General features: G+C 41.2%; 1 protein-coding gene across 5 annotated transcripts in view; it reads right to left on the bottom strand.

The window, feature by feature from the left end:
* Positions 1 to 27,054, bottom strand: part of wdfy3 (WD repeat and FYVE domain containing 3) — an 83,654-nt gene that overhangs the window by 33,695 nt on the left and 22,905 nt on the right. For 4 of the 5 annotated variants that reach the window (XM_047818024.1, XM_047818023.1, XM_047818022.1 and 1 more), the window contains exons 5-22: positions 26,424 to 26,585; positions 24,776 to 24,968; positions 24,146 to 24,332; positions 23,789 to 23,955; positions 21,383 to 21,850; positions 20,669 to 20,767; positions 18,622 to 18,815; positions 17,395 to 17,858; positions 16,630 to 16,713; positions 15,635 to 15,806; positions 13,870 to 14,084; positions 11,304 to 11,416; positions 9,804 to 10,041; positions 5,453 to 5,553; positions 3,548 to 3,766; positions 2,632 to 2,813; positions 786 to 1,017; positions 216 to 376 (exon numbers count right to left, since the gene is read on the bottom strand). In XM_047818024.1, coding sequence (XP_047673980.1) covers positions 216 to 376; positions 786 to 1,017; positions 2,632 to 2,813; positions 3,548 to 3,766; positions 5,453 to 5,553; positions 9,804 to 10,041; positions 11,304 to 11,416; positions 13,870 to 14,084; positions 15,635 to 15,806; positions 16,630 to 16,713; positions 17,395 to 17,858; positions 18,622 to 18,815; positions 20,669 to 20,767; positions 21,383 to 21,850; positions 23,789 to 23,955; positions 24,146 to 24,332; positions 24,776 to 24,968; positions 26,424 to 26,585 — 3,651 coding nt within the window. The remainder of the gene's footprint in view (positions 1 to 215; positions 377 to 785; positions 1,018 to 2,631; positions 2,814 to 3,547; positions 3,767 to 5,452; positions 5,554 to 9,803; positions 10,042 to 11,303; positions 11,417 to 13,869; positions 14,085 to 15,634; positions 15,807 to 16,629; positions 16,714 to 17,394; positions 17,859 to 18,621; positions 18,816 to 20,668; positions 20,768 to 21,382; positions 21,851 to 23,788; positions 23,956 to 24,145; positions 24,333 to 24,775; positions 24,969 to 26,423; positions 26,586 to 27,054) is intronic. The other variant, XM_047818025.1, reaches the window with a different exon arrangement.

Here is a 27,054-nt window from a genome sequence, read left to right as displayed (position 1 = left end):
ATAATAAAAAAAAGACTGCATATGTGCTAATGTTTAAATGTAATAGAAATGAATCTACTAATTTAAAAAAAGCATGACAGGACATTGATCTCTCATTGAATATTGACAGGTTGGTCATTGTATCTATTTAGTTATTGAATTTGATCTCGGTGTCTTTTTTTTTTTTTTAATGATATGCTACGGGTAATCCTGTACAGAGCAGAAAGGTTGTTCACCTGTTTGGCGATGGCTTTGCTGTCCAATTTGTTGTAGGCCTTGCGGATCTTTGCCACCGTGAGGGAAGAGACGGAGAGAGCGTAGAGGCTGAAGGACACTTTTTCCTCTGGAACAAGCGATACAGGACACGGAGGAACAGCTTCGGTCTTCGAGTCTTTACCTGATACGTTAAACAAATACACAAAGTCAACATCAGATGCGTAAAATGAAGGTTTCGGCATGGAAACTGTGGACTTGAATTAATGCGATTAATTCTCTTTTTGGAGAGTCGAGGGTTTGCTCGAATGTTGCCATGGCAACAGTGAATTTGCAAACCTCTAGCAGAGAGAAACATGAAGGATCTCTGCTTAAGAATTCTTTTTGCATATTACATACTAAAACGACATCGTACGGTTCCTTTTTCATTCAGATTTCTATGGATTTATAGGAATAGGACACCAGTTCCTGACCTAATCCTTAACTGTACCACATCTACAGCACAGATTCTTTACCTAAATACCTGCTTATAATAAAAGTCCATGTGATTATGTTGAAAAGAATAAACATTTGTTTGTCCTTAAATAACTCACAAGGCAAGTAGACGGCCTGGAAGCTGCCCACATAATTAGGTCCCAGCTCGTAAATGGTGCTCACGCTGGCAGCAGGCAGAACTTCTTCCAGGAAGTGTGTAGGTCCTAAACGCCACACCAGAGAGGAAATCTGTCGCTGAGCAGGAGGAGACCCGATGTAGCCGTACACCGTGCTCACCACGGGAGCGTTAGCGGCTCCAGAGCCACCGGGCACGCTGTGCACGTAGTGGAGCTAGTGACAAAGACAGAGTGTTAAGTCGAGTAGGTGAAACGGAGGAAGTGGCTTGAGGTGACTGTGTGGTTTGTGTGGTGGTTTACTCTGTCGCTTTATCTGACTTTAGATCAGAACCACAACAGAGGTGTGATAAATTTCGACACAGGCATAGCTTATATTGCTAAACTCAGTTCAGCTCTAAAAAAAAAATTATCAGGAAAAAAAAAATTATAAACATCAGAATACCCGTTAGGAAGTTCCCCTCATTGTTCTGAGTGTTTTGATTTGTCACATGTCCATGTTGTAGAAAGTTTTTTGATTTTGCATATTTTGGGGGCGGGGCTGCGGCACAACCAAAAGGCCAGTCGGTACACCAATTTAAAACTCTGTTCAGAGAATCACCCTAAAGGAGCTGGCTGAGTTTGGTGTATATAGTTGGAAAGCTTGCCGAGTTATAAACCTCCAAAATTTATAATGGGAGTCTATGGGGTAAAAGGCCAATTTGAGAAGTACCGGTACTCGGATCACTTAGTAAGTAACAGCATAAATCTTCAGACCAGGTTCTACAACATATCCGAATTTGGTGCATGTGGCTCAAAAGCCCTGGGAGGGGTTACTCTTGATAAATAGAATGTTAGTTTCTACAAAGCCAACATATTAAGGCCATCCTTAAAAATAGTTTGGTTTGCAGTAACAGTTTAAAAAAAGAAAAGAAAAAAAAAAAGGGGTCGGTAGGTAGGTCTATATATTTTTTTTCAAGTTTCAATGTAAAAAAAAAAAAGGTGATGGTGATTACATAGGTATGACTTTAAACAAATTAGCATATCGTGACATCACTGACTGGGTCTGCAACCCGTGCCTTCGGGTGCATCATTGCAAACCTTATTTTTTCAATGTTTTTCCAGAACTTCGTGCCAAGTTAAAGCGGTGTCGAGCTGTTTTAATGAATCTTTTTGATGTATTATGGTGCCCGAACACGTTAGTATTATTTCATTGCTTTTGTATTAGTTGCTTGAAGAGTAAAAAACAAAAAAAGGTCGGTCTTAACGCAAATTTACAACCAGCAAGTCGGTCGGACTTAAAGCAAAAAAAATAAAAAATTGAGTCGGTCCTAAATTGACAGGGTCGGTCGGGTAACGGCAAACAAGAATATTTTTAAGGATGGCCTAAATATATATTTTTTAATTAAAAGAAAGACATGCAGTCAACTATATTTATATATAATTAAAGAAACAGACATTTAGATTTTAAAATCCACTGATTATAAGATTTATTGGGTATTCGAAAACCCTTTATTTTTTTATTTTTATTTTTTAAATAATTGCTTTTTATATCCACTTTAACTATGTTGTATTAAAAAAAAAATCGTAACGGCTTGAACAGAACGGAAAGATCAGGGACACAAAACAAGCACACAGAAAACAGGCAACACTGGACAAAGTGTGAAAGCTGGAAAATGGAGACTTAATAGCTATAATTCAGTATTATGAGCCATGGAGAAGCTGTTTACTGAATACAATTACTGCACAGTGGACAAATCAACTCAACAGAAAATGCTAATACGATCTAAAAAAAAAGAAATCTGAACCTGGTGTATAAACTCCAGGAACACGAACGTGTCGTGTGTTTCACCTTGACTGTGTTGACCAGCTGGCTGTCGATGTAAAGTGTAGCCATGCTGTTCTTCAGCATCCCTTTGCTCATGACCAGCACCAGGTGGTGCCACTGGCCCTCGCTGATGAGGTCAGAGCAGCGGAAACGGGCGCAGCACGGCAGCAGCTCGTAGAACGACGACTCCTCGCTGAAGTCGTCCGCTGTAGAACGAACCACACAGGAAGTGAACATCACATGAAAAAGTGCCTGATTTGTATTTCAGGTTGGTTTATTTCAAAGAAAATTAACGACAGAAACAAATCGAACGTTGCGTTCTTACTTCTCTGTTATCGATTAAATGTATAAACAGAAGTGCAAGATTGTCTTTCAGTAAGTAAAAAAAGAAATCTCTGTAATCCTTACAAAGAATAACAGTCAGATAATATTTATAAATAAATAAGAAGAAATAGATTTTATAATTTATATCACATTTATTATATATATTTTATAATTACATACCCATAATGAATTATTTTGCTATTAAATAAACCCTTTTCATCTTTGGCCCATATACACTATATCAGTCATACACCCTCTTAACTCCCTAAAACTCCCGTAGGTCCTGACCTACATGCCTCATTCTTACATACACACATCTTCTATTATTTTCACACTAGAAACTGAATAATTCATAGTTGAAAGATGTGCTTAAAGATGTTCTTGAACTGAATATTAAGCTGGGACTTTATAGGATTTATTTCATTAAGTCTAAAAAAAAAACCAAAAACCTAAGTATAAAGAAAAGTCTCGCAATAGGACACAACACAAACACCGTGTAGAACGACATAACAGCGATGAAAAGTGATCACAGATACACTACTAAATAATTACACCTAAACACGTCGGTGTGTGTGATGAAGCCGGTGGTGACCGGTGTGAACACGAAGCGACTTGCCGTAGCTCTGCAGCAGCTCCTCCTTGGTGGAGACGATGAGCGAGCGGTCTTTGGCTGAGAGAACGATGGCCAGACAGACGTAGTGCTGCTCGGACGCCGTGGCTCTCCTCACGACGGTCAGTAAACGCACTGGGTGTGTGTGTGGAGACGTGCTGAAATGCTCCACACAGAACCAGGTGGAGTAACTGAGGCCTGACGGTGGAGGAAACAAGCGCTCACCTGTGAATGATCAGGAATAAGTTATAAACACAAAGCTGAATTCAAGTGCTCTGGGAGAAGAAGCTCAGAATGACAAGACACATAATCCTTTGTACATTCTTGTATTTATTCAGAGATTTAGAGAGTGTGGGCAAGGTTTGCATCTGAAGCATTTATTCCGTGTGAACGCAACACTGCTGCGTCTTCCTGCTTGGTGTGGTTTGTTTGTGAAGGTAAAAAAACCTGCTGGTCTGAGACTGAGACAGAGCTGCAGTGATGATGTGCTCTGTTCTGAATGAAGAGTTGTACAGACGTACAATACATATGTGCAGAATCTTTGTCTGTTTAAATATGTGCAGTGAGGAATCAAATCCACTTCTAAATGAACCATAAGTACTGATTTTTCTCTGTTACTTATCAGTGGGATTTAACTGGAATAATGGTCTAAATTTAAAAAAATCTCCCCAGACATGCACCAGTTACAAATACAAGAGCTATAGGCAAAGAAATGTGAAAAATATTTCGCTAGGGTATTTTAGGTGTCTTTGAGTAAGTAAAAAAGCCAAATTATTAATAATGAGTGACAGAAATACACACATACACACACACACACACTCACGCACACTCACGCACACTCACACACACACTCACATGCACAACCACTCTCGCATGCACTCTCTCCTCACTCGCATGCACACGCACACACTCACTCACTCACACACACACTCACACACACACACATGCACGCACGCACTCGCACACACTCGCGCACACACACTCACTTGCACACGCCCGCACAGACACTCGCACACACGCGCACACGCCCGCACATGCACTCACACACACACACACTCGCACTCACACACGCGCACACACACTCACTCGCTCACACACATTCACTCACACACGCACATTCACTCACACACGCACATTCACTCACACACGCACACAGACACAAAATTTCTGATCCAAAACCATACATTGTTTGCATTCTATTCCAGCCATCAGATACCTTACAGAGTGACAAAAGCAAGGCAGAGATCTGAGGCTTCGGGCTGCCTGTGAAAATGTGAATGAAAATTCTTCAGCCAGTGGCAGTGACGACATCATGCACAGAAAACTAGGTCAGAGAACATGCTGCAGAAGTCTGTCTATAAATACTGAAAACATCCATTTACTTTCCCCAGGGAGGAAGGATAAGAACAGAGGCCCGAGTTGGAAAAAGAGAGAGAGAGAGAGAGAGAGAGAGAGAGAGAGAGAGAGAGAGAGAGAGAGAGAACTGGGAGAGAGTCAGAGACATCCATCTATGCGGGGTGTGCGAAAGATAGGGAAACAGGAAAGAGAACGAGGGATCTAAAAAGCTCTGCAGTGGAGCCTGCATCATCGCATTAATACTACATAATACTGCCACTCAGCGGTGCTGAGAAAAGGCTTAAAGCACACAAACTCAACACACACACACACACTTCTATAAGTCACTGCATGTAGACATTTGTCATTCTCTCCTAAGCTCTCAGATGCCTCTTAGTATTCTGTCTGCACCACTGCTCATCACTCCTGTACTCTAAGACCTCTCGTCCTTTCTTGTCTAACTTTGTCTCAACTCCTTTGTCTTTATCAGCAGCTGAATCGCTTTGTTGGATACGAGCTGAGATTGAGTAGGTACTGTCTGCTGAGTCAGTGCTTTGGGTGTGTGTAGATACTGACCGTTCCCCATGCCACTGACGACAGCTCCGTCGTTCACTCCAGATGTGTTGGTGTTGTTGGATGGTGCGTTGTGAGGCGCCAGGCTTGGCAAAAACAAGCACCTGGGGGAGTGAAAAAAAATGTACACATAACGGTTCTATTTACATTTACAGCGTATGGCAGATGCCCTTATCCAGAGCGACTTACATTTTTTTCCCTATCTTTTTTTTTTAATACAACTGAGCAATTGAGGGTTAAGAGCCTTGTTTAAAGACCCAGCAGTAGACACTCGGTGGACCTGAGATCTTCACTAAGCTTCACTGTTGTCAGACAGTGGACGTTTCGCGTAACTAACATGTAGACAGTGGACATTCAATTCACTGTCTTACCTTCAGTTGTAGCCTCATATTTCACTTACTGATATCACTGGGAGGGTTTTTTGTGTTCTGAGACGCTCTTCTGCTCACCACGGAGCTGACTAGCCATTTACAGAGTATGACCATTACGCTCGGACTTCTCATCAGCAATGCATTTATACCTGCAGATTTTCTGATCACTGGATGCTTTTTTAGCTCTCAATACCATTCCGTGGAGACTGCTGTACAGGAAAATTTGGTTCAAAACATGCTTTAACAACCTCTCTCTGCTCCTTTTTCTATCCTGGGGCAAAATGTACTAATAGCAGCCTTGAGCAAAAAAGAGGAAATAGGAAAGAAAAAAAAAACACTCGCATTTATCTGCAACTAAAAGCAGAAAATGTTCAAAAATCTGCTTCAAAATGTGTGATAGATGGAAAACAGTTTCCATCTAACATATTTCGACACTCTGAACCGGGGGTCGGCAACCCGCAGCTCCGGAGCCGCAAGTGGCTCTTTCATCCCTTTGCTGCGGCTCCCTGTAGATTTGGAAAATAAATATTTAATTTAAATTTATTTTATTTTAGTTAGTTAGTTTTTAAAAACAATGTCATTCTAAGATTATGATGCTCTTGCAACATTAAAATAAACTGTGTTTAATTTGTTTGTCGCTCAAAATATGCGTCGAAACTGCCGACTTGGTTTGGTTTGCTGCAGCCGGCAAGTTAAAATTTCGATGTCATGAATACGAAGAGAACTCAATTAGACATTGAACATTTTATTTGACAATAACCTTCAACCCTTTTTTTGTTAAGGATAGTTCAAACTGTTCAAAATATTTTTGTTTGCCTGCAGAAATAAGATTTCGTTTACTCTGTAGCAGTTTGTTGATCTCATAAATGCAACACACTACAGTTTTTTCTATACTTTCCATAAAGGTAAAAAATGCTATATGCAGTCTTATCTTCATTTTACATGTCAAATGGGTTTTGTGGATCCCTGTGGTGTTGTTTTTTTTTCTGTGGGAAACGGGTCCAAATGGCTCTTTGAGTGTTTAAGGTTGCCGACCCCTGCTCTAACCCATAAACACTTTATTAAGAACAGCAGAATAACACTGGGCCGGGCCTCGATTCTTCATTGAACGGATTTCACAAGATGTAGTTAACATTCTCTGGTCCATGTTGACACGGTTGTGAGAAAGCTCTATAGACTGCAGTGTGTGAAAATGTTACCTGAAGCCTCTGACTTGTATCAGCACGTTGGCTTGTTCTGCACTGCATTGCTGCCACATGATTAGCTGATTAGATAACTGCATGAATGTTTAGATGTATGGTATGTTTCATCATTTAAAGCTTGCCCAGGCTTTCTCCCATCAAAGATTATGTTGGATAAGGAACCAAAAGCAAAAACAGTCATGCGGTCCGTGTCACACTTTGATCAAGTCGTCGCGTAGCTGCGTGTTGTACAGAAATGGACATAAGCCTAATCAGCTGGGATTGTGATCAGATATCGACTGTCAAAATGTCTACGACGCTCCTCTCCTGTGTAAGCTGCAACTACAGAAAGCGTAATGTATCAGAATGAGTGAAATGAAATAAAGCCATGAGTGGGAAATGGAAATGCTCTGTGATATGAAGGAATAATAAATCAGACAGTTAGCAGTTCTAATTACAGCTGCCAACATCGTCCCTACAGAGTCCAGTGTACTCCAAATGCACATGCTTCTGATATTATCAGGCTGGATTAACAGATGCAGCCTCAAACCTATTACTGGTGACTAAAAAACTAGACACAACCACATTTGTGTGTGTGTGTGTGTGTGTGTGTGTGTGTGAGTGTGCGAGTGTGTGCGCTCGCACATTGGGGCTACAAATATGCTAATGCCTTTCCCTTTCCCAGTGAGCCTACAGAAGCTCAAGTGCAGCCGTGACTACTCCATTAAGCCGCTCCGCTGATCCTGATAAGAAACGAGTTAAAATGAATATTTCATTGAGGCAGATGGAGGTGTGTGTGTGTGTGTGTGTGTGCACATGTGTATGCTAATGTGGGACAGCGTGACCAGAATATCCTGCTCACTAGCACCTTTAAAGGCAAACTGAGCAGACACTATTCTAAAATATTAACCAATTAAACTGCCACTGGTGTTGCCAGATTTCCCAGAATTCCTCTTTCAGTACTCTCATCTTTCACCTTCAATAGCTATAATACACTGACTCCAGACATGTGCTCTGTACATTACTGTACTGTAGAACAGAAGGCCTATAGATTAGATTCTACATCTCTTCTTGGTTTAATAGAGGAAACAAGATGTAGATAGATATCACCAGGATATGTACAGATATAATCATTACTCAAGCAGGCTGAAGTAAGCAAAACTGCAAAACCGAAAACATCCTGTAGTGAGAAATCTCAGATAACATAAACATATTTGCCCTGATAACAATCTATGTCGAAATGTCCAGAAACAGTTGAAGGTTATGGGCTTAATAATATAATTAGCTAGAGTCATAAGTAAATAATAAATAATAATAAAACTAAACTTTACTAAACTTTTGTGGAGTTAAAAAAGAAAGACAAACAACAACAAAAAAGTTACTGAATATAGTGGTTTAACAAAAAGGTTGTCTAATTCATGACTGATCTGTTGATCTGATCCGGCAAACGTAATAACTAAATGTCTTCGGCATCCGCGTAATTTGTGAAGTGTTAAGTGTAAAGTCGTCATTTCCTTTTTCTTTTAGCCAAAAACTCTTAAAAAGAGCTCTATGTAATGTTAGCTAATTCGATCTCACGTGGATAAATGAATAAACGATAAATGAAAGCCTGCTCAAGATCGTACGTCAGTGTGAAAGGGGGCGGGGCTTCAACAAAGTGTCCGTTTCTATTGGAGAGTTCCTTCGATACACCTCTGTAAATTGTTCCAGATTCGCACAAAGCTCATGTCTATTTTACTGGGACAAAAAGAAATGTGCGTGTATTTGTTGTATTTCTGAATGTTTTCAATCCAATTCAATTCATTTGTGTTTAACAACGGAGATTGTCCCAAAGCAGCTTTACAGAACATAAGGCGAATATTATACAAAGATTAATATCATACAAGAGTTCAAGACTAATATTAGACTTATATATTAAATGTGTTTGTATTTATCCCTAATGAGGTGACTGAGGTGAGGAAAAACTCCAAAGAAGGAGGAGGAAGAAACTTTGAGAGGAACCAGATTCCTCATTTGTTTGACACTGACGGGTGTGATTATAAATATACAGTCTGGGAATTGTGTATTGATGAGGAGGTAGTTAAACGTCATAGTAACCGTCACTGGGTATCATGACAGTGTACGATCATGTAGAGACGATGAAGCCTACCACACCTGGAGCTACAGTTAATATTGACTATCGAAGCGTTTCGACGTATAAATCGTATACACTGAGCAAACTACATTTAATAAACCAAACTGAATGGATTCTTATAATTGATGTTTGCTATGAAAAATGACTAAAGTATACTTTTGAACACAGCATTACTAACAGTGCAGAATACTAATGAGGAATGCAGCTGGTTCGCTGCGTCCTCATAAATCATAATAAATGTTCAATAAAAAAAAAAAAGAGGAGCTATTTAGAGAACGTACACACAACATCCCTGGATTATCTTAAGCAAAAAGCAGGTGGAAACCTGAAATGTTTTCTAAGCTGCACTTAGATGTTTACAGATGTTTTTGTCTCAAATTATACTAGTAGGATTGTGTTCAATTCCCATTGGCACGCAAACTAACACCTTAAAAGCATGACATTGACTGAGTGAGGAAAGCTGGCTGAGGTTACCGGCAAATTACCAACTAAACACCTTTATTTACTCAACATTTAATGGACAAAGTAAATCATAAAAACTGTTGTTCGGAGTTTTTCCCAGACTTCCACACACACATTGTTCTCCGTTCCATATTACAAGCATTCGTGTCTGTTACAATATTCTAAAATGAAGGCTATAATAAAAGGCAAACTTTTTAAACACTTACCCAAACCCCTCGAGCGCTGTATCAAACTCGACGAAGGCCGGCGTGAGGGCGGAGCCGTGCAGGCGGATGATGTCGTGTGGCGTAGTCATGGACACCAGACATTTGACGCGTGTCAGGGGCACGGCGCTGGCTTCGGCTGAGCGCACCAAGCTCCGGCTGATGCGGTACGGACCGCTCTCCTCGCTCACCGCAAACACGCTGTCCATCCCCAAACCCTCCATAGATGCGGTCATGCTGTCTAAAAAAAACAACAGTAACCGTTTTTTTTTTCCCTCAGTTTTGCCGGGCATTTCTAATGAACAGCTTGTATGCGTTTCTTAACATAATTAAAATCAGCTAAAACAAATCATTTAGCAATGCGAGGGTAAAAACTACATCCATGTCCTAAAGTCAGGTACCAAAACTGTTGTCATTTGAACGTCATCATCAGCTTTAGGTTTTCCAGAAGGAACTACAGATGATTTATTAAAAGGGATTGCATTCTGTTTAAAATGGCCAGACAGCTTGCATCGTTCTATCAAGGTCATTTCAAATTATAGGCATGAAGATGAGTGAAGAATGCTTTGTATGATGTACAGGTAATTGTATGTTTTCACAGGATGCTTATCAATAACAGAAGCGATCATTTGGGACGAGGTAGCCTAGTGGTTAAGGTTGGTTAAGTTGGGTTTGAATCACACTCGGATTCAAGGGAGAGAAATCCACCTTAAAGGTGGGGTCTCCGATGTTTGAATGCCAATGTTGAAATTTGAAATCACCAAAACAAACACGCCCCAACCCAAATTAGTCCCACCTCTGTTTTGATAGCTCCGCCCACACATACACCAGACAAGTATTATGGTGGAATGTGTTGGGGCAGCTGACCGAGGGGATATTTTTTATCAGTAAATGAACTCAATGAATAATACTATGTAATACAAATGTGTTTTTGTAGTACTTTGTGTTGTACCGTGAAAGGTTTATCTCCGTTTCACGCGGAAAACGTTCAGTTCTCTCCAGTGCTGGAAAGCTGATTCTATATTAACTATCTTTCTTTCTTTGTTTTTATCCTCCTTGTCAATTTTGTAACCGCTTCCTGCTAATGTCACACATGCGCACTGAACACTCTCTCCGCCCATATTGACAAGACCCGCCCCTTTCTGCTCATTGGCTACACGTTAGTTTTGTTTTTGTTTTGTTTGTCGGGCCGACTCGCTTTTCTGAAGCATTTCTCAAACAACGGAGACCCCACCTTTAACTGCATAGTGTTCAAGTCAAGTAGCTTTATTGCCATATGAACAGAATCAACTGGTTCAATACGCAGTGAAAAGAAACAGAGAACCTCCAGGACAACACAGAACTACAGGAGACTACACAGACCTAAATGAGCCGGAGGAAGCGTTTCACAAGCAGAGAAAAAAAAAGAACTGAGCAGCTTAAAAAAGGTCAACGTTATCACTGGTCAAAAAAAAAAAACAGTGCAAAGCAGAAATTTCTGCATGGATCATCTGTTATACTTACTTCTTGCTTCAGCTTCATAACTCAGGGAACTTGGCTTGTGAACCCGGTACTGCTTCAGGAGCTTTTTGTCCCATGCACCGCAGTTTAAAGGATTCCCTAATCGCAAAAACTCCCTGTAAAAATGACAAACAATTAAAAGAAAACATGGAAAACATATCAAGAAAAAACAGTTAATGGTTTTAGCTGTTTGGGAAATGTACAAGGATTGTTGATTGACGTGTTGTGTTTCGAGTAAAATCTGATTTTAACCGTTTTCCTTTCTGTTATGTTGAATGTTCTGGATTTTGGCAGATTGTCGATTTTCCCATTAGATTTTTTAAAACAGTTTATCATCACACACCTACTGCTTAGGCAATGCCAACAGAGATCCTTCTGATTTCACAGTACAGCAAAAGCCTGCGTTATTAAACGTGAAAAAATAACCCAATTTAAACAGCAGAAAAACCTCAAGCCACGACCACTTGAACTTAAGTGCTATCGAGGATTAACGCACGGCAAACGGTTTCTTTCTATTCCGTGTCTCACACTTAGACACATGAGATGCAAGAGCCCAAAATACAGACCTTGCTAGTGGAGGGCATCTGCGTCCTCCATCAAGGCCGAGCAGCCATGCGGAAAATTAAAAACATTAATCTGACCACGCGATTCTTAAAGACAACCCATGGAGATCTCTAAATAATACTGAACCCTGACAAATTTGATGGTTTTTGTCTTAATAGAAGGAACCTGCAGAGTGCTGTGAGCTTCTGAGAGCCAGGGAAAGTCTTCTGGTATAATCAGGCACGCACCGGGGATGATTTTATTTACACAGTGAATCAAAGCTAGATGAGGAGATAAGGAGCAGAGCTGACTTTTAATAATCTCACTCAGACGCTCCAGACTGCATGTGTGCATAGAATTAGATGATCTGCGATCGTTATGATAGTAGTTACAGAGAAGATTTTGTGTTATGTCTAAACTCGAACAATAAGCAGATGTGGAAGCTTTATGTTGGTTGAGCTTTCCTGATAATTATAGTTAGAATATAATTAGAAATGAGCTAACCCTAGTACGCTGATTAGCTAACATGCCATGTCATGTCCAGCATCTTAAAAAATAAAAAAATAACTGATACTAACCAAGAATAACAGCCAGATATCTCAAGTGGTTTGACAATATCTGCATTATATAGCAGTACTTTTCTATTTCATTAATAAAAACTGTTTTTAAGAGCAACCCCTGGTGTACTAGGGCTGTGCAATATGGACAAAATAATCATATTGCGATATTCTGAATGAATATTGTGATTGCGATTTTATTTGCGATTTTGGCAATTGTTTTTGCTTTTGTATTCAGTGCACAAGAAGTGCATAACAAAACATTTCACAATGAAATAACATAGTATTCATAGTTTAATAAACAAAGCTGTAGTAAAATTGTCTTTAAAACAGACAACATAAAATAAATTAAGATTAACTAAACTAAATTCCAGTCATAATAAATAAACTTCAAAACGGTTTTTCAGTGCGCAGATTTCACAATGAAATAACATACTGTACAGTAGTGCTATCTACTTGATAGTACAAAACTGTGCGTGAGCTCTGATTGGTTAACATCTTAATAGATAAAAATTGCAGCCTTATGCGGTTTAGAAATTGCATGTGCTTAAATCGTGATTTTTTTGTGATTGCGATTAATTGCACAGCCCTACCTAGTACGATGCATTAATACACAGAAACCGCTGTTTCAGCAGACGAGTAACAGCATAACAACAACCCCGGAAACTACAGAACTTCCAGAAGCTGACTAACAAGTTTTTAAAACCTATTTATTCCAAACTTATAAACGAAAAAGGTTGCATTTTGAAGATTTTTTTTTACTAGGTCGAATCCTAGTAAAAAAAAAAAACTACATAAAGAAAGACTACCAAATTGTCACTCATCATTTTTCACACTAATAATCTAATAAAGAAATAAACACTGAGCAATTCACACGCTTCTATTCTGTTCGCTACAGGTTCTTGTTATTATTCTCTTTCTGATGACTCGATCTGTACAGACTAAGTAAGCGCTCTACTCTGTCTTGATGATGTACAGTAGGAGCATCATAAACATTCTGACAGCAGGAGTCTAATCACACGCTGAGTTGATCTTAGTGCTGTTAATAGACAAAGAATTCTACACATCTTTACTAAGCACATTTACACATCAATGTGATATTTGCGGAAATCCTGGGCAAGCATATTTATGGGATATAACAGCTGATTTTTGGTTGTTTCGCCAGAATTTAACCAAAGTGACATCAGCATATCTGATGGAATTTTCCAGAATGCCATACAAATATACTAAAAGATCAGGTTTAACAGCAAAATGCTCGATGACTTCCCACCTGAGCTCTGACTCAAAGTCACTACACCATGAACTAATATAACATGACACAGTCAGTCACTACTTAAAGTTTCACCATCACTGGAAAAAACAGCTTTAATACTGTTTGCCCTGGATGCTGTCGAGTCCTAGTGCTTTAGCTGATAACGCACTGCAATGTTTATGAGGTTATTTTGCAGGATGCTCGGTTTCAGACTGACCGGAGCGCCATGGGCTGCAGGTTCTGCGAGGCGAGCCTCTCGAAGGTCCTCTGCAGCGGTGGGTGTAGTGGGTGCTCCTCGTCACTCATGGCGCAGCTGCAGCGCTGTAGCAGGCGTGACGGCAGACCGGATTCACACAGCACCTGCTGGTTTCTCTCAGAATGGACCAACAACTGTAGCACATTCGCCACCGCCAACTGCAGCTCCAAGGCATGCTGGGAAACAGGAGAGTTAAAGGAATAAAGCAGAATGATCGATTAAACGTCATATAAAGAGGGTTTTTGTCTGACTTTGTCCATCTTGGAACATTCAGTACCTTCTGGCTCCACATTCGCTGAGCATCTTTTAAACTGTATATACAAAGCTTTCAATCAGAGTCAAAAGGTAAAACCTGCTTGAAATGTACACGATGTGATTCACGTCTTGGCATCACGGCCGGCTACGGAGATTAGTGTTATTTTTTGGTTGTGTGTTTGTGATTGAAACAATGGGGATGTGTTTTTATGAAGCTGACAGCACAGAACTCGACAGAGAAAAGAGAGACCGTTGCAGATTATTCCACTTTTGTCAGCTCATCAATTTTCATCAGCGGTCTCATAATAGGATTGTCACAGCACACACACAAGTACATGAAAAGCCTGAGATGTGTACAGAATGTGTGCAACATGTTCCATTTATATAAAGAACCCTTTTCTGGAAAAAACAACCAAAACAAACAACCAACCACGACCACACACACACACAAAGCACTGGGAAAACTCCAGGCACAGGTGGGACTTAAACCCTTAACCCCAAAGGTTTGAGAAAATCATGCTTATCACTAAGCTAGTCACTAATACCCCTTTTCCACCAAGGCAGTTTGAGTGCTGGTTCAGAGCCTAATTTGAAACCAGTCCGACAGCCAAAGCACAGGCTCTGAACCAGGAAAAATGGTTCTTAAGTAGCACCAAAACATTTCTGGTCTAAACTTAAAAACTGCCTGCGTCAGGTGCTGTGGGTGGGGCTGGGGGCGGGGTTACTGTTAGAGCCTTTGAAAATGTACCTTAAGTATACTAATGTTTACTACACTTTTACTTTACCACAAAATGATCAATTATCAGCACACATGATAGTAGGTAGCTACATGCTAAGGCTAACTTTTCTTTGTGTTAATGATAAAATAATGTTATGTACTTTCCGTCATTCTCGATTACAACCTCCGTTTATACAAATTACATGGAGCTGCACGTACACGTTGGATTCGCCACGTTTGGATCCCAATGTAGGTTCGCAAAGCCATGAGCATTAACAGTAAAGCAACATCCGCCATTGTCGATGATGTGTTTGCGTTTGCCGCTGCTGCGCTAACGTTGCTGGGAAAGATGACACGTATGCAGTGACGTCAGACTCGGCTCTGTGATGGCTCTCTAGCCCATGGTAACACAAACCGGTTCTTAAGAGGCTCGCCAGTGGAACTAACTTTGAACCAGCACCAGCACTAGCTCTTAACCAGCACCAGCACTAGCTCTGAACCAGCACCCGGTTCTTTCCGGTGGAAAAGAGGCATACGTCTATTTGTTTGATGAACAGTTCAGGAACCAAAAACAAACATTCAGCAAGAAACCAGAATGTTCAGCAAGGCCAATTAGTGTTAGCTGGGACATTATCACCCTTGGTCTACTTGCTCACATTCTACTAAAGCCAGATATGCACAAGAGTCGATCTGTTATTTCTCCTGTATGTGTTGCACTTCCAGACTTGCTAAAGGCAGAGCAGAGAGCTGTACCTCAGAGTGGGTGTCTGAGCTGATGGAGGCCAGAAGGTCCAACATGGCCAAAACAGCACCTGCATGGATAACCACGGGATCGGAGGTGTGTTGAAGAGGGTTCCCTGGGTACAGCTTCAAGTCTGTGAGGTTTTTGGTTGGTGCTGTGTTGGAGGAACTGTTGTAGCCATGCCTGTGTGGTGGAACAGAGAACTTCAGGTCACATGTATTATCAATATACCACAAGTCCATTTCTTAACCAAGGTTTTTTTTCCCAAATTACTGGTGTAACCTTCTCAAAGTAAACAAGTATTCAGACACACTTCCTGTGAATATATCCAATGTAGGTAAAGAGGTTTCCAGAATCTTACACAAGTGGAAAATGAATATAAGGATAACTTTACATCTGTTTCCTTTTCACTACGAACTGCGTCAGCTATAGACGGTTGAAATGACAGTAAAAGCTTCTTGACTGGATTTGAACTGGAGCAGGTTGACGCTTGCGGTCGAGACCGAAATGTTACAATGACAAATAGATGTCGTCTATGTTACACTGAGATGGGTATAAAATGTGTAACTTATGTTACACACTGCTCACTTATACATCAGCTGTAGAGACACGTCTGGTAATGAACAGGTTTTTTTTTTCTTCTAAATGTGGAATCTAAATGTAGGAAGTTGTGATTCACTCTATTTCTGTGTGAATAGAGTTTGATGTAGGTCAATTAAACATCTGTCTGGACGCAATGTTAATTACTGATCACGAGGCTTTTCTTTTTTGCAACTGCAAGCTGGAAGCCAGTAGAACACAAGGCAGGCTGAGTTTAAAACACACACACACACACACACACACACACACATATACATACTCATACATACACACACAGAGATAAAGGAGGAGAGACAGTGACCATAAGATTTGTGCAGAAGGGGAGAGTGAGAGAGAGAGAGAGAGAGATGCAGGAAAGAAAGATGGAGAGAGTGATTGGGGGGCAGAAAAGTGCATAGCGATGTACCTCTTCCTGGCGAGTGCTGGCGTGCCCCAAGGAGAGGGGAGCGAGGTCTCGTGAGTCAGGCAGGGTGGTACCTGCTCAGCACGACTACAGAAACACACACACACACACACACGCCAACAACGACGACGAGCATACAGTACACAACCGTTCAATCCACACACACAGGCATCCAAATCCCCACACAGCCAGGTGAAGCAACACACACCCCGCATGTGCAGCCAGGCGATGCCATGAGTTACATCAGCACATCAGCAAGAGAAGAAAGAGAAAGACAAGAATAAAAATGACAGGGGCAGTTAGTACTGGCTGAGAAGAACATTAAAGATTATTAACACAGAAAGGAACTGGTATAGTCTGGTGGGTATATACACACACACACACACACACACACACACACACACACACACACACACAAACACAAGCACTCCCTGGATTATGAAATAGCCACAGGCTGAAGCACAGCTGCACTAGAAAAGCAAATGAACCTCCCACTGACTCGTAACATAAGCCTGATTAGTGCCTACATATCAATACATGTTTTGTATTTTCTGGACTACACATAAAGGAGACAGAATAAATACCACATTTAAAAAAAAGAATTAAGGATGTCAAGGGAGCGAAATTAAAACTTACTTATTTCACGTTAACGTCTATACTATAACTTAATCCCCAATCTCAAATGCTTCCTGAACTCAGTCCTGACAGACAGACAGACAGACAGACAGACAGACAGACAGACAGACAGACAGACAGACAGGTTTTTACCTGTCGAAGGAATCGGTGGCCATCTTGTAGAGGTAGACGAAGAGCTTGGCGCAGTAAGCCAGCTGTGGACACACGCCCTCCTCAGACGCCGACTCATCCTCCAGGAGCCTCTGAAAGGCCTGAGTGTTAGAGACCATAGAGTTGCAGGACACTGCAGTCACCGGGGTGAGCTTCTTAGCATCGGAGAAACAGCCGAGCAGACGCACGGCATCGGCCAGCTTCTCGTACTGCACCTCGGTGCGGAAAAAGTACGCGTTGGCCGGCTCGTAGCGCATGGCGGCTGTCAGAGTGTAAAAGACCGCACGCAGCAGCTCCAGCGGCCCGTTCGCCTCCGGCTCGACCCGTGTGCCGGCACCCAGCAAGCGCTCCATGGCCACTAAGAGTGATGTAACATAGACGAAGCCACCGACACGCCTGAACACGGTGCGAGAACGATGGCTTTCACGCAGCACAGCCAACAGCGCCTGCATGGAACAGAACGAAGCTTTTAAATTCGGCCATCACACCGAAGCCAGTATTTGTACTCGGTTTGATTATTTGAATCTCTGCAAAATGAATTTGAAACACTTCATCAGATAATCCATTAACTGTGAACCTTCAAACTTCATTACCTTTTTATTTTTGTTCCTCGTATAAACCGGAGTCAGACTTAGGTTTAAATCAGAAAACCAATAAAGAGCTAATGAAAAATCCACTGCATTTATGTCTCACTACATCAGAAATATCTTACATTACATAAATACATTTTAGTGGTTTTAACTTTAAAGATACTTCAAGGTCTTACACAGGCCCAGACTGTGTTTTTACACAGATTACACAGCTTTCATTCACACTCGCTGAGCGTAATGACTTTTCTTGAGGTAAAAAGTAAACTTTTGTCTTGTTTACCGACAACCTCTTACTAACCAGTGCAGCGCTCCACACCCATGAAAATCAAAACTCGTCTTTATTCTTTATTATTAACTCTTTATTACTGTGGTTTGGACTGTTGCATGTATATTTGTCTGTGGGAGCGTGTGTTCTTTTTGTGGGAGGTTGAACGTCATTCATTTTCTTTTCATGTTTAAAGCTAAAAAAAAACTTGAAAACCCCACAATACTACAAAGGCCAATTTATGCCAATTTAGTTCCTTTTAAGGCATAGACGTCACTGTTTGAAGCTTACTGTTGTAAGTCAAAAATGTCTTTTTGAGTGTGTGTGTGTGTGTGTGTGTGTGTGTGTCCTGACCCGCAGTATGTCGGTTTTGAGCTGCAGCTCAGAGGATGGTGCTGAGTGCATGAGGCCCAGCAGTGTGCCCATGTCATCGTCTCCAGAAGGTGAGAGCACCAGCTGCTGGATGATCATCAACGCGTGCTCGCGACACTGTCGATATTTTACTATGTTGTGTACGCAGCGGGCGCCGCCAAACTCCCTGAACAGACCTGTAACAGAAATGGTTATGTATTACAAAGCTATTCTAACTGACTAATTATACTTTCTAGTTGTGATCATCGTACAATATCCTGTATATCAGTGGTCCCCAACCCCCGGGCCGCCCAAGGAACATTAAATTATTTGCATTTTATTTACTGTGGTGTATTTCTCTCGGGTTTGTGCGACTTTCCATGGACGACAGGTTAACCGGGAGCTGAGAGACGTCACCTAAAGCCGCACCAATACAGCGCATACGCAAAATATCATGATATCGGGTCGGGTTTAGGTGACGTCTGGAGCTGAGCGACTGCAAGCGTCAGTGGCATTGTAGCTTTGGTGGAGAGAGAAGGTGTGTATCGCTCTTCTCTCTGTTCACCGGTACTTTCTCATGTTTAACAGTGCTTGGTGTACGTGTATATTGTGTTTGCTCAAATTTAACCCACGAATTAGCAAAAATGAGCACGAAACAGACTTCGTTAGAAAGTTAGAAACTCTGCCGGTGTTCTGGATTAAAGTCATGGCGGAATACCCTGAGATTGTCACCACAGCACTCAAATCCCTATTGCCATTTCCGACATGCTATATGTGTGAAGCGGGGTTTTCTGCAGTGATGGCAACCAAAACAAAACAACAGAATAAACTGGACATAAGCAACACACTTCGGGTGTCATTGTCTCCTATTACCCCAGATGGAACCGTCTCGCTGCAAAGAAACAAGCTCAGGGTTCTCGTTGATTTAGCATTGTAGTGAGTTAAAAAGGCATGTTTAAATAGAATTAAATTCAAATTATTAATTTTAATTTAATTGTATAGCTGCCAACCCCCACTGGGCCGTGGTAAAATGATCAAACATTGACCGGTCCGCGGCGAAAAAAAAGGTTGGGGACCACTGCTCTATATAATGTATTACATTTATGCTGAATAAGTGCTAAGAGAAACCAATTTTTAAAAAAAAAGCGAAAGTAAATATCACCATGAGTTTATTATATTACAACAAAAGACCATTAGTCTAAATGTTGTTGTTCTTTTAACTGCTCTCGGTTCTGGGTCGCCACGGCAGATCCCATCATTGGGCAGCGGCAATGAGAGCTCAGAATCCTGCCAATGGAGCACTAGGAGAGTGCACCATAAAATCTAATACTAATCTTTAAAAAGAAAACAAGAAACTTCCGCTATGTATTTCGCATTTTCCGCAACGTACGTGTTGCTATGTAGATGTTTCCATGTGATATGAAGCACATGCTGTTCATTTTATATAATAAAAAATACAAATAATAATAATAATAATAATAATAATAATAATAATAATAATAATAATGCCAGACGGAAAAAAAGCAGGTCAAAGAGTTAGGAATAATGATGGGAAGGAAAAGGGTCGAAAAAAGGAAAAGGAAGAACTAGTATAAAGGGTGAGGTTAAGGACAAAAAAAAACAAAAACAATTATATACAGGAAATAGTTGTTGAGACGGACAGAGCTGCAGTCCTAAAAAAAAAAAAAAAGGATCTTTTTGTTTCCCTCTACACGGACACTGAGCCAGATAAGTAGAAGTGACGGTAGGAAAGTCAGTGAGGAAAATCGCAAGCCCCAAACCTCCACACATCACTCAGGTTTCGCTTTCACTTCCCATGAACAGCAGTGAGACAGACCGAGAGAGACAGCGGGAAAGAGAGGAGACATGGGAAGTTAGTCAGCAGCAGTGCTTCGTGTCTGGTTATGTAACCTTAACGCAACAGTGACTCCTGACTTGGACCTCAGTTCGTCAGCGGTAAAAATAAAGTATTCTTGTTTTTTTTGAGCACAGTATGCCAGCATAAAATAGTTTGTGTACAAGGATGCACTTTTATTAAATACAAACATACCTGCATTGGTGTTAGAGCCCTGAAGGAGGACTGTAAGGGTTTCCATGACCAGCCACGCCAGCTGCTTCTGTTCCTCTGCCACATTGTTCTTGGAATCACCTGGAAAAAAACAAACATGGGGTCAAATTCTGTACAGAATTCAATGCTAACTAGACAGATAAAAGCACTATTAGAAATATTAAGCATTTATAATTAGAAAAGGATTCAGATGCTCCATTGTGTATATGCTGTGTGTGTGTGTGTGTGTGTGTGTGTGTGTGTGTGTGTGTGTCTCCCACATGCATGAATTTCATATATAAAAGATGGACTTAATCAGGCACACACTCACCCACACTCACTCTCACACACACACACACACACACACACACACACACACACACACACACACACACTCACTCACATACACACTCACTCACATACACACTCACTCACATACACATACACACACTCACATACACATACACACACTCACATACACATACACACACTCACATACACATACACACACTCACACACCCCAACCAGACATATTGAGAGCATGTGAAATGCCATCTGCACTGTGTGAAAAATAAGCTCCACCCTAGTAAGAGTCTTAGCTTAGCATAAACTACATTTCCCAAATTCACATCAAGTCTTCAGCAGAAAGAAAGTGAAGGCATCAGGGGGATTTGTATTAGTGGGCTTTTGTGATGTTAGTTTTGGGATGAATCTCACCCTGTTCTCCGTGGCCTTGTGCGGGTTCTTTGAGCAGAGCCGCATACTTATGCAGCAGGTTGACGAGCACCTCGAGCAGACCGACTTCGCGGAAAACGTCGCTGAACACCACGTGATGCCGGCTGAGCTTCAGCAGCGTACGTGTGGCTGTGATGCTGCATCTGTAACACGTGCTTGACTTCAGCAAGACGCTGACACTAAACATCTCTTTGCAGGGGATGTAGTTAAGCGCAAACACCACAAACTCGAGCAGCTCAAAGTATTTCACTTGGACCTCTGGCAGGCGCGGCACTCGGTCGGCAAACTGGGAGAGTGTGTGCTGAGCTTCCAGGATGAAGTAGTTGGCGTGATCGGCAGAATAAATGTTTGCCACGGCGTCTAGGACCATACGGGCGAGACGGCCAGTCCTGGCCTTCAGGAAGGCGTTCTGCAGCACGGAGAAGGCTTGAATGTTCCTGACAGTGTGACCTGTGGAGGAAAATTGGGGAAATTGTAGGGCACTTGATTTATTCACTCACTCACTCACTTTCTACCGCTTTATCCGAACGTGATTTATTTATTTATTTATTTATTTATTGCTACCATCCCAAAATACAAGAGAAAACAAAGACACGATGGACGTTTGTTAGATACAACAAACGTAAGGCCCAAAGTAAATGATGCGTCCTTAAAGACATGCATATTTGACTTTCCCTTAGCAATAAGAATAACCAATAGAAGGCTAATAAATACAGATAATTGAGGGATAAAATAATTACAGTGAATGATTTTATAAAACATTTATCAACACCACCATGTCCTGGGATGAAAAAGGAAAAAAATGGGGTAAAGTTTAAAAAGGACATCATTTCTATGCCAGAAAAATACCTACAACACTGAAGTAGACTGATGTAAGAAAAATTCAATAAATTCTGATGATGTTTCTGATCATTAAATGTGGCAGTCTAATGACATGACTGTGTTACTGTTTAGATCGATTCTGTGTGTACATTTGTGTTGTTATTCATTTTTGTGTTTTAAACAAATCCATCTATCCTGCATGCCGAGAAATCTACAGCATCTTCTGTTGTCTTTTCTTTTATTAATGACGCTCTGTTGCACCTCTTGTTTTAAATGCTGATTTTTTTCCCCCTCTAATAAGCAATAAAAATACTTTATAAGATAAATACTGAAAGCAACATAACACTTCATTAATAACAACCATTTGAAGATTAGATTTTTTACCCTGACTCGCACTCAGCAGTGTCTTCCCAGACCTACCCCACACCCTGCTCTTTGGATCGGTCATTAAAGGGCATTATAGGCTCAGGTTATTACTGCATGACTCTGACAGCTCATAATTCATCATCTCTTTAACTCTTCCTTGTATTTAAATCACCAGAATCTGCTTCCTCCAGGCAAATATATTTGTCATCTGGGGCAAACGGCTCCCAGAAAAGCGAGGCATGATGTGACAGGGTGTGTAAACAATGCTATCTGGAGCCATTGTGTGTTAATTACACTACTTAACGCATCATGGCGAGGCGTAGGACAGGCCAAACAAATAGCTTAACCAGATTACACAGTAGGTGTCTGATGCGTTCCTATTAGTGCCACTCGCAGCCAGTGAGGTTAATGTTTTAATTCCTTCTCAGAACGCGCACGGCCGAGAAACGCTGAGGGGAAAAAATGTGAAGAAGAGGAAAATAATGGGGAAATAATTACGTCCCATGGCCGACTGTTGTGCTAGTGGCATACATGCCAAGATCTTAAGGATCTGCTTTTAATGAGGCTTTCATTCATGGCCTCAAGTGACTTTAACCAGCCTTTTCAGTGACTTTTTTTTTTTTTTTGCTGTTTTCAATAAAATTCAACCACGACTACACCACGACTGCTTGCTTTCTGTGTTTACAAAATGTTGTGATGTTTTCATTTTATTCCCTTTTCAGAACCTTGTGTTGGTTAAAAGCAGCTATTTGCAGAGAACTGAAGATTTATACCAATTAAATTTGGTAAATTAGGTTTGTTCGTGTGTCAGGACCGTAGTAGTGCTACTACTACAACAAGAAGAACAACAAAAAACCCCACAACTGTCTAATATTTAGATAGAATAAATGCGTTTTCTGCCACTTGCCATATAAACCCTGTTTGTTTTTATACCCAAATGGATGTACATCTATTTAGTTTAAATGTGATCCATATATAAATCCAGTCCGTAAGAAACAAACTGTTCGAACTGCACGTTAATATTCAGTGGCCTGCTAATGGAAGTGTTTTGTGTGAACGTCTGAATTAAAACACACACAAACCGATCTGAGCTTATAGAAGGGTTCGACCTCTAAATCTGTGTAATTCCTGTTATCTGTGACTGTGGTTTTACTGCAGCAGGGAGTGAGTTTCATTCATGCTACTTCCTGATGACCTGACCTTTCCCAGAAGGCTGTGGGACCACAAAGCCAGGCAGCAGGAAGGGTGCACCGGTGGTCAAGCCGGCGGGTTTCAGTTCGCTGACTCCGTACGTGCTCAGAGACGTCACCAAGTTCACCAGGTCCTTCAGAGCATCTTTGGATTCATCCTCTTTGGCCTGCTCCAATCTACAAGTACAGAGAAATGACCACCGATAAACATGTGCTAAGGTGATGTGTGAGGAATAAACTCTGCTTTATTCCATGGCAATTCCCCTAAACTAACAAATTTGTATTTAATAATAAAAGAGCAAGACAGGCATTATAATGAGAGACATATATGAGAGTCCAGCTATTCGTTGTGTACTGCAGGATATACCTGAGCATCAGGTCAGTCAGGAACGTGTAGCCCTGACACATGCGGAAATCGTCTAATAGGGTCTGAGAGACGTCGCTGGAATCTTTCAGGAAGCAAGACAACCCGGCAAACATCTCCACGATCTCCAGCGGTGAGAGATCGTCAGACTGCTGCATGTTCTGGATGCACGTCGATAAACACTCTTTCTCTGCAACAATGGAGCAGAACGATGAGGTAACGTGATTATTGTTAATCTCTAAAACAAACAAAAAAAAATAATCAGGAAAGAAAAGAAAAGAGAATCGAAGCGAATGATTCCGGGGTTCAGATGACAGGAGACGTCAGCGGTACGCATGTGCTGCTAGAGTGCACGCGGCAAAGAAAGCGTTTAAAGAAGGATAAATAAATTGGACTCAGCCAACCATGAACTTTAAGCTGTGACTGATAAGACAAAGAGCTTCATAAGATCCGAGCCTCAGCCTCAACGTAACGATATGTGATTACCAAAGTCGGATATAACTGTGATATGCGCGTCACAAAGCAAACGCTGTTGAAAAGACATGACAAAGACATGAAAGAAAAGGAAGCTAGGAGATTTTGTTCATGGTTACTGGTTTCCTGGTCATCTTCAGCGTGAAGGTCTGCAATTACCGTGGATGTATTTGACAACGTTGACGCTGAGGCCGTGTCTGGAGATTGTCATGAGCACCTCGCCAGCGCTCTTCCTCCACGGCAGGTTGTGAGGAGGACACCAGGACGTGATGGCGCTGAAGAGCAGCTGCAGGTCATCCTTCTGTGCCAGTTCTTCAGCCGGAGACACAAAGCTGCACAGCTTCACCAAGATCTGAGGGGCAATGGGACAAAAGAGTAAAAAAGATATACTTCGACTGCGTATATAACGACATCTGGATAAAAACAGGACCGTAAAGTCAACGGAAAACAGGTCACGTTTTGAGGCAGTAGACTCGAGTTCCACGAGCGAATCACTGTTACAACCACGATCTCCACTGTAATTAGTTCAGAGCACAAACCAAAAACACAAAAAAACTTTAATTAAGCTTTACTCTGCATGAACTAACGGAGCAGACGGCTTAAAACCAAATGACTTCAGACAAGACGACTTTTCTTCGTAGTCGAGCGTCGATTCCGTTTGACATCATCATGAGAATAAACAGTAAACAAGTCAATAAATAATTACATTCTTAACAATACAAAGAATTGCCATGTTCTATGTTAAACTCCTTTTTCAGTACACTCTGCTAGTTCAAGCAGCCACTTAACTGATGGTTTATACCCATTAAGGGTTTGTTAGCTTGTCAGGACCAGTTTAGGTTATTTTGACTACACAAAGCCGCTTTGTGTCTCTGTCTATACAATTTTTCATACCTGCTGCATTTATATGTACTCAATTAAGTTTAAACATGATTCATAAATAAACCCAATTTATAAGAAACGTTCAAAGTGCACGATAATGTTCAGCTTCTCGCTAATGGAAGCGTTCTGTGTGAACGTCTTAATTCAAAACACACAATATATATAATCAAATTAAAATGTAAAGCTCCGCCGGGTGTGTAAAGCTAATTCCCTTAAAAATGGCCTGAGCGTCGCTACTCGATAGAGAACCCAGCGATCCTAGTGTGCAGGTCTCAGCTAGACAATTTTGCATCAACACAGGCTTACTGGCTAATCTATTGGAGACCAGATAAACCTGTCAGAATTGACCGACATAAGCGGCATCTTAGTCTCACAGGGTCAGATACGATCTCTCGCTGTTCGGCAGCCTAGCATTTACGCTGGATGGATTTTGGGCTCGTGCTTGCTTTAGCTGGGAAAGCAAAAAATCCAAATAGCATCTTTTGCAAGCAAAACAGGTTCCGGTCCATTCTGAATTCTTAACTAACTTGGGATAACGTTATATCTTTGGATGTTTAAAATGCAAAGCTTAAGAATAAAAAAAAAATAAGTATATAAAAATTGCCCAGTGTGTCTTCCTGCCTCACGCCCAGTGCTCCTGGTATAGAGCACGATCTTGACCAGGATAAATCTCTTACTGAAGAATGACGACTGAATAATTAGATTGAGCTTTAGAGGGCAAGTCTGTGGCCATGGTGTAGCGTGCATCCTTTCTTTCTGCAAATCGCTACAGAAGAGAAAAAAAACACTTCCTCTCTAGCAATAACCTAGTCTGTGTATACAAGGTCGCTGCCTGCTGCTTTGTACTGAGGTTCCCCTTTCACTAAATCTTAATTGAAAACAAAACAGAACTGATTCGTAGGTCATCACCGGTACATGAACTCACTTGAACGAAGACTTTCTGCAGCAGAGCTCTGCGGTCAGCGAGGGGCAGTTCGGTCTGGGTGGCACCAGAGACCTCGGGCATGTGGGGCAGGTCGAAGAAAAGGTAGAGACATTTTACCAGTGTGGAGGGAACTGACATGGTGGTCATGCAGTCCACGGTTTTCTGTTGGATTGAAAAAAGAGACATGATTTAGCCTGAGGTTTTTCTTTGTGTTCAAAAAATTTATGAATAAATAAAAAAAAATTGACAAGCAGAGTTTTGCATTTCAGCTTTACACCACAGCCGATCGAATGCAAAAATCCGAAGAATTCGGTTTAGTGATTAGTAAACTTCCGTCTATTTTATTTAATTATTATAAAAATGACAGAACTGTTGTTCATCGTGAAGCGTGTATTCTAGGAAAAGCCTGTAAAACCCTGCAGATATGCACACCACACTATCTACTGTGGCTGACTTGAGTACAGTGATGCCTCGAGATACGAGTTTAATTCGTTCCGTGAACTTGCTCGCATCTCAAATTGCTCGTATCTCAAAACAATTTTCCCTGTTTAAATGAATTGGAATCCCATTAATCCGTTGCAGCTCGCAAACTTCCACTCCAGTTGTTTTGTTTATGTGCTTTGAATATGAA

The sequence above is a fragment of the Tachysurus fulvidraco genome, chromosome 9, assembly GCF_022655615.1.
Source record: "Tachysurus fulvidraco isolate hzauxx_2018 chromosome 9, HZAU_PFXX_2.0, whole genome shotgun sequence".
Classification (NCBI taxonomy): Eukaryota; Metazoa; Chordata; class Actinopteri; order Siluriformes; family Bagridae; genus Tachysurus; species Tachysurus fulvidraco.
Note: the sequence above shows the minus strand (reverse complement) of the source record. Positions and strands in the feature narration are given on the sequence as shown.